The sequence below is a fragment of the Homalodisca vitripennis genome, chromosome 4, assembly GCF_021130785.1.
Source record: "Homalodisca vitripennis isolate AUS2020 chromosome 4, UT_GWSS_2.1, whole genome shotgun sequence".
Taxonomy (NCBI): domain Eukaryota; kingdom Metazoa; phylum Arthropoda; class Insecta; order Hemiptera; family Cicadellidae; genus Homalodisca; species Homalodisca vitripennis.
The window spans coordinates 70545007-70557723 of NC_060210.1; the positions used below are offsets into that span (position 1 = coordinate 70545007).

At 33.7% G+C, this 12717-nt stretch overlaps 1 protein-coding gene across 2 annotated transcripts in view; it reads right to left on the minus strand.

Moving 5' to 3' along the window:
* The window catches only part of LOC124359493 (UPF0605 protein CG18335), a 39239-nt gene that overhangs the window by 5576 nt on the left and 20946 nt on the right, over positions 1–12717 (minus strand). For both annotated transcript variants that reach the window (XM_046812264.1, XM_046812263.1), the window contains exons 9-12: positions 10752–10795; positions 6144–6282; positions 3760–3856; positions 2532–2644 (exon numbers count right to left, since the gene is read on the minus strand). In XM_046812264.1, coding sequence (XP_046668220.1) covers positions 2532–2644; positions 3760–3856; positions 6144–6282; positions 10752–10795 — 393 coding nt within the window. The remainder of the gene's footprint in view (positions 1–2531; positions 2645–3759; positions 3857–6143; positions 6283–10751; positions 10796–12717) is intronic.

Below are 12717 nucleotides of genomic sequence, written 5' to 3' on the forward strand. Positions count from 1 at the left end.
GTACAAGTTTTGTCAACCTGTAAACATGTTGAAATTTACACTGGCTTGAACGTGTATATATGCTTGCAAAATGAAGTTTCAGATAGCCAATCAATTCTGTTTAGCACCGTCACTTTGTGATTTAAATATGTGAGATGATAATTTCTTTTCATTTATATATCTAATCAACAAGCTCCCTGAAAGTGTCAAACTTTCCGCCAATCAACATCAATTCAAAACTCGTCTTGGACGCCTTTTGGTGTCCAAGGCGTTTTATTCTGTCGATGAATTCATGGTCAGCCGCTGGGATGTCTAAATCTAAATTTAACTTGGATCTGAAGTCAGTTTGAATGTGTTTGAGTGAATGCATGAATTGTAAGTATGAATGTGTTTTGAACGTCTAAGCCTGTGGTTTATCTTACTTACTTCTGACTTTTGCAATACAATGTCCATTGTCAAAATGCAATAAAGAGATTGATTGATTGATTGATATAACCTATATCATCTTTAATCAAAATTGAGGGTGAGTTGCACAAAGGCTGTTTTATTGGTTTGTGGTTTTAACCCAAACCGCAAAATTTAAATGTACTAACTACCCAAGAAGAACACGTAACCATATGTGGCAGAGATTTACTAGTACAGTGCAAAGAAGAAAAAGATCTGCAATGTTACCTGAAATATTTTAGAATTCTGCAAAAATGATAATATTTATGTTTCATAATCAATATTTAACTGACATCAAACAGCTGTCGACACTTTCCGCTGAAGTTAATCAAAGAAACTGAAACATTTGTTTACAAAGTTTTAGAACTGTGATTGATCAGTAGTGTAATGAAGACGGCAAATACAATGTTAGTATCTAAATTTGATTCCAGATTACACCACTTCATCAGATTTCGAACAAATCTGTGAATGTTTTTACGTAAGGTACTTAAAACTGGTTTGCTTCTATGACATTATGATATAGTATTTTTACAGTGTTTTAAGGGAAAGAGATGAATAAACACTAAAATGTCTCAACAAGCTATTTTTTCCCAGACTACAGTCTGAAAAACAACAAGACTTTAATGTAAACCTTTACAAACAATAATTTAAAATGTTGCTTGAACTTAGTAAGGACTTTTACTCAGCAGAAGTATGAGTATATGCCTTTTGACAATAATTAGCTTCTCAGCCCTAAGTATGTAATGCATATTTTATTCATTGGGACAAAACAAACTCAACTATGGAATCAACTAAAAATATCATAGATCGAAAGTTGATTACAAGAGTCAGAAGTAGGCACTTTTTGACCGAAGTAGGTTTCTGAGACCTACTTTCATACGTGTGTGTGTGTATATATATATTGATATATTGAAGGCAAATTCAACTGTAGCACAGCAAGTGAATTTAAATGGCCGAAAGAAGACACCTTTTGACCAAAGTAGGCTTCTCCTATGTATGTATACATCTTTTCTTCGTCGAGGCAATAAGGTAAACCTTGTTATGGCACTGAAAATGTATTAGAATAGTACTAATCGGTTTTTGACCGAAATAGAGTTCCGAGATCTACAAACTTATTTTTTTATTGAGATAACGAGGCAAAGTCAACTGTGCAAACTAGCAAACTCAAATATTAACCTGGAAGTAGACATCTTTTGACCGAAGTTGACTTCTCAGTCCTATTTACGTACCAGTATGCATCTTTTCTTCATTGGGATAATCAGGCCGACTGTAGTACTGGAAATATTTTAGAACGGATGGCAATGACTTTTGACTGGATACGGTTGCAAAGACCTATCTATGTATTTACATTTTCTTGATTGAGGTAACAACCCAAACTCATAATGTGCTAAATCTGATCAGTCCTTTAAACTCTGATCCTCTTAACCATGAACACTTGGGAGGATATCTCCTCAGCCCCAAGGACATTAGAGAACAGGAGCCCTTAAATCTCATTGGTTTTTGCAAAAGCCTCGGTCTTTGAGGGCACAAATTAAAGTAAGGGAGGTGCAAAGGTCCTTTTTAGGACTAAGTGCGGGGACAAACTGTCCTCTTCCCTCAGGAAGGAAAAAAAAAAACATGAACACTGAAATAATATCTACCTGATGAACGCCTACTTAAATTTTTGAAAAAGTCATGAGTTAAGTACATTGGTTTTTAAAATTGAATGAGCTAGTAACAACTAGTATACACATATTGTACATAATATTACCCTATTGTCAATTACCTAAGCCTTATTATTCTTCATGGTGAACACTATTGTTACTATTATTACTTACTTATTGTTGTTATTATTGGTATTTATTACTATAGAGTCACCAACATGTTTTTGCCATCACCAAGTAAAATACTTCAATGATTTAAAAATGAAAATTAAAAAAATTGTATACAACGTTTATAAGTTTTTTTACTTTACCTTTTCAGATTACTCTAAACCTGTATTATTGCTGTGTCTTAAAAGTTTTTATCTAGTTTATATATAAACAATTCAACAATAACAAACAAAAGCTGTTTTAGTACAATTGTTACTGATGTGACTTTGTATACAAAGTAATTAAATATAAGATTACCCTGATTCTTCCTTTTTGTAGAATAATTTGTTGTTGTAACTGAATGTGTTCAGGAGAGTGATGAGTGAATTCATATCGTTGTCCTCTTGCTCCCCTCAAGGCATCAATAAATGCTGTAACAATGACAATAAGTTCAATGTACCACACAAAGAGAGGTATACAAAACCAGTTGTCGATAACTCAAGCAGAAGCTGATTTTCCAAATGTTGAGTTTTGAATTACAAATTAAAAAAATATTTGATAACCTCTAAAACTGTTTATTCAGATAGCTTATAGTTTTCAACAATGTAGCATTCATTATTACATTATTTATTTGAAAGTTAATTAATATTGAATTCTAAATCAACATAAAAAAATAATACAAACAAATTAAAGATATAGTAAAGGTTAAAGACACTATTTATACCTTTAGTTATAGGTTAGAATTGTATGCACAGGTTTAGCCCATGTTGTATAATTTCTGCAGCAAGGATCTAAGTTCAGGACTGGAGTGATTACTAGACAAAAGGACTAAACTTGGGCAAAACCAGCCAACCTAGGTTGGCTCAGCTATTCTCCTCAGCCCAAAATTATACTGAGTTCCTTAAAATTTATATAAATGAGAAAACTTAGCATAACAGATCGAGTGCTGGACTGATCATAGGTCATGTATAGTACATAATCTAAAGAAGAGATTTTCAATCCAGCATAGGTGAATTCGACTCAACCATTCTGCAGTGTAATGAAAGAGAGTAAATCCGGTGTTCTGGAAAAATAGTAAAAAAGCAACAAATAAATTTGTTTAGGCAGAAATTAATTGGTTTTTTGCATATAATATCGTGTAGCTTTTAAAATAATGTATTTTGTTGTGTTTCAGCATTATTAAAATCTTCCAATTTAACATTTATAATTTTCTATGCAACTTTTTATTCAGAAGTTTATATATTAAAATTTAATTACATTATTTAATTACTTTGAATAAATACTCTGGAAAGAGTCTACATAGTTTAGAACTTTTGTTATATCTGGTGGAAAAATTACAACTCAATGAAGAATAATATTTTTAATTGAGTTAATTTACTCCATTATATTCTTTTAATAAGGTTTTAAAATTTAAATATGAGTAACATGTTTTATTTAACTTATCTCTTGTGCAAGGGTAATATGTACCACCACCATTCCCTATTACAGTTAATACTATGAATGTAGTGGTTGTTTATATATATATATATATATATACAATATGTACCATCAAAACCAGGAACCATTGGGCGATGTCTGAGTGGTTGATTAATATAAGGAGTATCTTGTACCTTCTCCTCCAGAGTATTCTGTGTTCTCACCACCTACAACAGAAGATAGGTCAATGTTATACATGCATACCATCAAAACCAGGAACCATTGGGCGATGTCTGAGTGGTTGATTAACATAAGGAGTATCTTGTACCTTCTCCTCCAGAGTATTCTGTGTTCTCACCACCTACAACAGAAGATAGGTCAATGTTATACATGCATACCATCAAAACCAGGAACCATTGGGCGATGTCTGAATGGTTGATTAACATAAGGAGTATCTTGTACCTTCTCCTCCAGAGTATTCTGTGTTCTCACCACCTACAACAGAAGATAGGTCAATGTTATATATGCATACCATCAAAACCAGGAACCATTGGGCGATGTCTCTCCTCCAGAGTATTCTACGAGGGTAATTCGGAAAGTAAGGTCCGATTCGCGTTAACCAGACTAACAGTAAGAGAGTAGCGAAATGCGCATGTGCCCTGATTCCCGGCATGCATTGCGCGCAGAACGACGCCATTTGCAGTGAAATCGTTGTAGTTTGCTGTTTTCTGTGGCTTTTTAAAATGTTTAAAACTATTGAACGTCCCGCCGACTGTGAAATACGGTCTGTGATACGGTTTTTGACAGCAAAGAACGTTTCAGCAGCGGATATTCATCGACAGATAAATGAAGTGTACGGTCCAAATGCAATGAGTGACAGCAAAGTGCGGAAGTGGGTGAGAGCTTTTAAAGATGGACGAGAAAATGTCCATGACGAACCACGATCTGATCGGCCGTCAGTGATCACCGAAGATTTGGTGAAAGCCGTTGATGAAAACATTCGTGAAGATCGGCGATTCACTGTTTCTTCATTAGCAATAGAATTTCCAAACGTGAGCACATTGTTTAAAATTGTTTCTGAAATTATGGATTTTCGCAAATTTTGGTCCCGTGGGGTTCCCAGGCTGCTTACTGAGGAACACAAAAAAAGAAGAATGGGTATTGCTCTTGAATTTTTGATCCAATATCATCAGGAAGGTGATAACCTTTTAGACCACATTGTGACGGGTGACGAGACATGGGTTTCACACATAAACCCAGAAACGAAACGCCAGTCGATGGAGTGGCGTCACTCGACGTCACCGGTTAAAGTGGTTAACAAGACTGGTTATCGTCGCAGGCGGCTGACTTCTATGACACCGGAATTCAAAAACTTGTAGATCGTTATGACAAATGTTTGAACAAAAGTGGAAATTATGTAGAAAAATAGTGATTGATGTCAGGAATCAAATAAAACAAATTTTTTGAAAAAATCTGTTGTGGTTTTTTTTAAATAAAAAAATGGACCTTACTTTCCGAATTACCCTCGTATGTTCTCACCACCTACAACAGAAGATAGGTCAATGTTATACATGCGTACCATCAAAACCAGGAACCATTGGGCGATGTCTCTCCTCCAGAGTATTCTGTGTTCTCAGCACCTACAACAGAAGATAGATCAATGTTATACATGCGTACCATCAAAACCAGGAACCAAATATGCAATGTCGGATTGTTTGGATTATTCTGCATTCTCACCACCTACGTCACAGTCAGACTTATGGGTAACTTGACTTTGACTTTATTTGCTCAGAAATGTTTCATCATAATTATTAATTCTTAAATAGAGCTTAATGAGGATCAATAAATAAGTCTATATGTTAAATTGTAAGTTTAAACGGAACGTTTATGGGTAGTACCTTAAATATGGTTAGTTTATATTTTACTGCTTCTAAATAATTGATGGTACTCAAGGTTTGGAAACCTCTTAGTATTGAAGATTTTTAGCTTATTTGTTGATTGTTGATTGAAACACACGGATTAAGTGTTGCATAAATAATAATTTGATAAAGGCAGTCTTGGAAAATACTTACTACTTCTCTCAGCAGCTACTACTTAACTTCTAGCTTACTACTTCTCTTCTTTTAGAGGTTAAATGTAAGAAAGGGCCATATGGTCCTAATTTCGCCTCAATAAAGAAGTGTTTCTTTCTTTCAGCAGTTTAATACACTGACTAAGGTGAATTCCACCTAGGAACCATTGTAACCTGTTAGTTATCAACGATTCCTCGGCAGTTAAAATTAAAATAGTTTTACCATAAATCCAGAAGTGTTTTATTATATGCGCTCCATATTCATAATGATCGTGTCTAAAGGAACTGTTTAAAACCTAAATGGCAATACATTATTTATTGAAAAAGATTTGAACTAAAAATAAGAAACTGATTATAGATGTTATATGTATAATAGAAATTTTTGTATATCCTGAATTTTAAAAGTAACTTCCAACAAAAGTGATGTAACACAATTACATTACCTGAGTATCATCAAGGTCTCTAGTTGAGACAATAACTTTACTCTCTTGGTTGACGCACGGGTCCACAAGCGTCAGATCAGCTGTTGTGGCGTAAGTGTCTGCTATTCTGTATTTATACTGGGGCTGATAGTAGTGTTCTCTATAACATCCAAACAGCTATTTACTCATTCTGTTTTACACTCTAACATAAATATCGCTGGCAAAATTAATCCACAATAATTTTGTTTTTTTGTTTTTATTTGTTCTACTTTGCTAATAAAATATTCTGAAAATAGCTTATTACACTTTTATACATTCCCCCATTACTTTAAGTATTGTTAATCTACACAGATCTCTAAAAACCAATAAAAGATTATTATGTCAGTTTATTTTAAGTTTGTATATCAGTTTTTTATATAGATGCTTATTTTACAAGAATTAGCCAGAAATAAAAAATAAAACATATTTTGCAATATACCAACACAAATTGAAGACACTATTTGATTTACAATACTAATAATGTGATGTATGACGATTTTTTTTATCATACTGTATAACTGTATTCATCTACTACCAAAGGCCAGTCATGTAGGTTCTGTATTTTTCATTGTTTAACTAAGCAATAGAAGCACACTTATTTTGTACTAAAAAAGATAGAATATAATATAACAAAAATTCATGATTTTTTAAATTTGTATTATAAGAAAAGAAATAAGTACTATTTTTAACATTTCAGGTTTTAGAAAATCTTTTCACAACTTTTGTTGTTTTACTAGTATTGCCTGTTAAGAAAAAGATGAGCTCCTTGAATCTTTATAGCCTTTTTGACTTTTCTATACAACTATAGCTTGTAACAAGTATAGTTTTGTTACTATTAAAACATATCAGAGTAGAAGAGGCCAGTCAAACATTTAAAACTATTCTAAAAATCATTTAACCCCTTAACCATGATAAAAAATGTTTGATTATAAACATATATATATATATATATATATATATATATATTCATATGGAGGAATACTCATATAAGTACACACAGGCCCGTTTTACACCCTGCCAGCGCCCTAGGCACAACGAAGAGTTACGTCCCTTTATATACCCCTGCCAGCTGACTACGAACCCCCCCCCCCCAACCAGCCCTACCATAACGCCTATACCCCGTAAATTTAGATTTAGTCTGAAATGCCAGTTTTGGTTTGGGAGGGACTTTAGACTTAACGTCCCCTTACAAATTATCCTGATTCTTTTCGAGAGCCTTCCCATTATCCACCACTTATGGACCCGCCGTGACCGGACTGGTAACCGGTAGCCATGAGGTTTCTACTGGCCTCTGGTGGGAATTTGTGTAACATACCTGTTACACCCATTCTCCCTTCTATACATTTGATGTATTTACATTATTTATAGTATTCGTTTAATCACATATTCTTTGGATTATTTTTGGTTTGTTGGCTTACCACTAAACTGACTACAGATTCATGCAATAGTTTTTTTTCTGGTTTTCCGTATTGCAAAGTCGTCAGTAATGTTTGTTAGTCTAATTTTAAAGTAACGTCGTTTTGGGTGCAATCTATTTCCAAAATGCGTGGCAGATGTTAACATCAGTCCAGGCCCGTTTTACACTCTGCCAGCGCCCTAGGCACAACGAAGAGTTGCGCCCCTTTATATACCCCTGCCAGCTGACTACGAAACCCCCCCCACCAGCCCTACCATAACACCTATACCCCATAAATTTAATTTAGTCTGAAATGCCAGTTTTGGTTTGGGAGGGACTTTAGACTTAACGTCCCTTTACAAATTATCCTGATTCTTTTCGAGAGCCTTCCCATTATCCACCACTTATGGACCCGCCGTGACCGGACTGGTAACCGGTAGCCGTGAAGTTTCTACTGGCCTCTGGTGGGAATTTGTGTAACATACCTGTTACACCCATTCTCCCTTCTTTACATTTGAAGTATTTACATTATTTATAGTATTCGTTTAATCACATATTCTTTTTATTATTTTTGGTTTGTTGGCTTACCACTAGACTGACTACAGATTCATGCAATAGTTTTTTTTTCTGGTTTTCCGTATTGCAAAGTCGTCAATAATGTTTGTTAGTCTAATTTTAAAGTAATGTCGTTTTGAGTGCACAGCAACAATAAGTCATTAAACCATTGATGATCTAATTTCTGACTTCACTCTTTTCAAAGCTGAAAAGCTACGTTCAGCTGTGCAGTTCGTCACAGGTAAGGTTAGAAATATCCTGAGAGCGACCTTCTAATTGGGGAACGTATTCTCCAATTCGTTTGATTTTATGTAGGTGTACATATCTTTGATCTTAGAAAGGTTCTCCAAGACCATGCATTGTTTGAAATAGTTACATTCCTGGGCAAAGTCTTATCCATCAATATCGTGCTTGTATACTTCTCCTAACAGTTTAGCTTCACATGCCACCTCTTTGGAATTTTTCTCTTCTAAATTTTGTAAGATATTAAATCTTGTGTCGAGATTTTATTGACCTCCCTTCTTCTGTTGAGCTGCGAAGCTATGTTGTCAATAATGGCCATAAACACCCCAGTGCAAAATCTTTCTCGAGGAGATGTTTCTTCCATGCTTCTGCCCTTCTTTTCATCTGGCAATAGCTTTCTTTTTCTTACTTTGTCGTATACAGCTTCTTCTTTTTCTGCAAGTTTCAATGCTTTGGACTCGACATCATCAAATAAATCTCTCTTCTCCCTCAAAAACGAGGATAGTGTTTCGAGTTCCTTTGTAGAACCAAATATGTATAAATCTTGATTTTGAAGATTCAAACTTGTTACTTGTTTTATCAACTGTCTCGAGAATTTCGTCCCAGATCACAGTTAATAATATGGTTTAAAAATTTCCACGTGTTTTCAGAAACTCTGTGCATTGTGTTTATAGTGTCTGAGAACGGCTTTATTTAGCTCTTCAAGAGCATCTATTAATTAATTCATGTCGACTTATTGTTAAAGCTCTACCCTAGCAGACCATCTTGTGTCACTCAGAGGTTTTACCATTAGCTTTCTCTAATCTTTCTTTGATTTTCCTTCGTAACTCTTTTCAATGTGACTTTTTAAGATGTTCCACCTGTAAGTGGATGCCGAGAAAAAAAGCATACAGCCCTAATACGAATGTAAAAAATATTGTGTGTTATCTGGACACGCCTTATCGGCAGCAAAACACCCAGGAAGGTTTAGTGAATGAGCTGCACCTGGTACATAGTCAGCAAGATCATTTTTGCTGTTATTCCTTGCCTGAAGACCTGAGTATATGCCCGACATGTTTGATGCATTGTCGTAAGTTTGTCCACGACAGTTATCGACATCCAGCTCAAGTTTCTCTAGTAAACTGAGGGTTGCTTATTCAAAACTTCTAGATTTGTGGCATACACTTGGTAAGAGTTGTATCAGGCGTTCGTTGGTGCGAGCATTGGGCAATGAAACATACCGCAGTACTACAGCCAATTGTTCTGTGTGTGACTCGTCAGGTGTGGAGTCTATGATTAAAGAGAGATAGCGAGCTTGCTTGATTTCATTTAAGATTTGTTTCAGTACTTTGCCTATAATCTCAATAAATTCACTGCAAATTTCAGACGAAAGGTATAATAAGTGTATTTGCCTTTGTGTATAAGTGTACATTTATCTTTGTTACCATGTGTTGCTATGTATTTCGCGAGAAATAGATCAAATTCACATATCAGCTCAAGACAGCCTAGAAAAAGTCCGTTTGATGATTATGCATGCAGATACAACCAAGGCAATGTGTTTTTCAATTTTTTGCGCCCCCCCAAAAATGCCAATTGCCTAGCGCCCTAGGCACGTGCCTACCGTGCCTATTCGGTAAAACGGGCCTGAGTACACAAATAAGAGGTAAAAAATTGCTGATTGTCCGTTTTTATTTTACTGAAGAAGCAGATGTCTGCACATAGACACAGCAGATGTGCAGCTATGCAATATCATAGGCACATATGGAATACAATCTGGAAACTAAACATTATTTATATCATCTGATTATCTATATGCCTTTTCATACACGAACTACAACAAAACACGTTTTAGCAATCAGTAATTTGCATAATGCCGACCAGCTGCCTTCTGTGAATACACGCAGCTGACTGGTAACAGAATTGAGTGCAATGATAGGCAGTATCGAAAATATTATTGATATCTGAACACAGACCGGTTTTTTCGAACAATTTTACTGGAGCCCGGGCTGGGCCCCCCACATGTCTTTTTGAAGGGACCGCTTTGACGGACAAGATACCTCTTTCTAATAACTACAATTACACCTTAATCACTATCATTAACAAAATATAAGATGTTATCAACTGGATAACGGAGGAGGGGGAGTGTGATGAGCCCGGCCAAATACCTTTTCTAGGGCCTGCCAAAGCTGAGTACAACCCTTTGTCTGAATACCAGTAAGTATCAACGAATTCATGTATCAAATATCAGTACAAATATCAAATATATGTACAAATATATATGTACAATTCTTTGTAAAAAGTATAGGAAAAGATCTAAGTTCAAAGGAAATAGAAGAAATGTTAATGATTAATAAATTAATAAAGTTTGAATACAAGTATTACTGTATATAATGTTAAGATGTATTAACTGAACTTACTTGGGTCTCTCGTAAGTGTTAGGTGTTGCTCTAGAGTGTCTTTCCTAAAAATGGAAAAGTTGATATTAATAACGATAAATATAATAAAAACTATGGTATAATGTAAAAAAAATACTAGAAATTTATTGTTTTTACTTCCATTTTAATATTTTAGTTTATCTTGCAAATTAGAATATATTATATTAAATATATACAAACAACTCTTGAAAGTATTTAATAAATAAATTAAAATTCAGGATTTTTACACACACACACACACACACGCACACGCACACGCACACACACACACACACACACACACACACACACACATATATATGTAAACACACATATATATGTAAACACACATATATATATATGTAAACATTATTATTCGACATACTATGTATTTTGTACATATTTGGTTCAGTTTTGAGTGAATATTGACAATAAAAGACTTCTTCACATTTTTTAGCGGTATAGTGTTATTTTACTCCGATACAAATGGTTGACCAATGATACACAGTACTCTACACTTTCCATTGAACAAGAAATTTTTCATTTTAAACATCAAGTGGGTTTTGGGCTTTAAATTGTCAGGAAAACAAACTTTTATTTTTTTTTTATTTAAGAATATTTTAAGCCAGAGAATAGATTTTTTATAAGTAAAAGTACAACTGAAAAAATGAATTTTGTCCTCATCCCCATATCAAATACTAAAGTAACCCATATAAAACTCGGCAAGGACTTCATGCTTCTCATTAAGGTTTTAATAAATTTTCAAACAATGAATTTTTAATTGTTTCTTGCATTCAAAAACAAATTACAAAAGAAACCTTACAGTTGGTAAATTCATGAATACATTGAAATTCATCACAGTAAACGGAAAAAAACAATTAAATGAAAGCCAGTGAACACAATAATAATATATACATACTAATGAGGGACGATTGTAGCATTCATACAGGCATAAAAAAATGGTACTTATTTTCCAGATACACCTCGTATTCAAATGTTTAACATCCATGTGTGATTTGCTATTTCACTCTTCATCTCATTGTAAATAATTATTAGCAAGTCAAGGAAATTGACAGATAAGCATGTGTAAAGTAGTGTTAAGATGCAAAATGTCAGTATGTCAAGAAAGTTTTATTTTTCATTTTATTTTATTTTATTTTAAAATCATTTTTAACCATAAATATTCACAGAACTATACATTGTCATAAGCAAGTGACAAGATTCCAGACCTTGGCAAAAGTCATATATAAATAATAAAGAGGGTGGCTAAATAGATAGATCTACAAATACATAAACATTGTCATGTAATATTTTAGACAACTGTCAAGTTTCCTTATGTTGCATTTTTTCACTTTAGCTATGTATTTGTAAAATTATTGTTCAAGTTTTTATAATTTTATTGATTGAAAAATATTGTATTTTAACTCAAAATATACCATTATTTTCAAAAGTTAGCATAATCACTCATAGTTAATTTTGTCACATTAACAAAAGAGGTAAACTTTTTTTAATAAAAAATCTTAATAACAATATAAAAAGACCCTTTGTGCTTTATTATCAGGAGTATTTTACATTTTTTAAATATTGCTCTACAGAGAAATTTAATTAATTTAATGTGGCTTGCTAAGTAGTAAGAAGTTTTCATAAACGTTTGTGACTCAATTTACCTGGAAACATCTACACAAATAGTTTACAACCGGCCTCTACTAGTGTCCACGAAATTGTAGGTCACAACCAGCGACTGTATTATTGTGCAAGATAATGATAGATGATTTAGCTGCTAAACTTATAAGTACAGTTTTGTTATCTAACAATGTTGTTCAAAGGAGAATTGTAGATTTAGCAAGTAATACTGAATTTATTGACAAAATTAACTATATGTGTTAGCTTTGTAAATTGAGATGTAAGATGATAACATAGAAATAAAAAACCGATAATATGGTACACTTTAATTTTATCTGATAAAAGT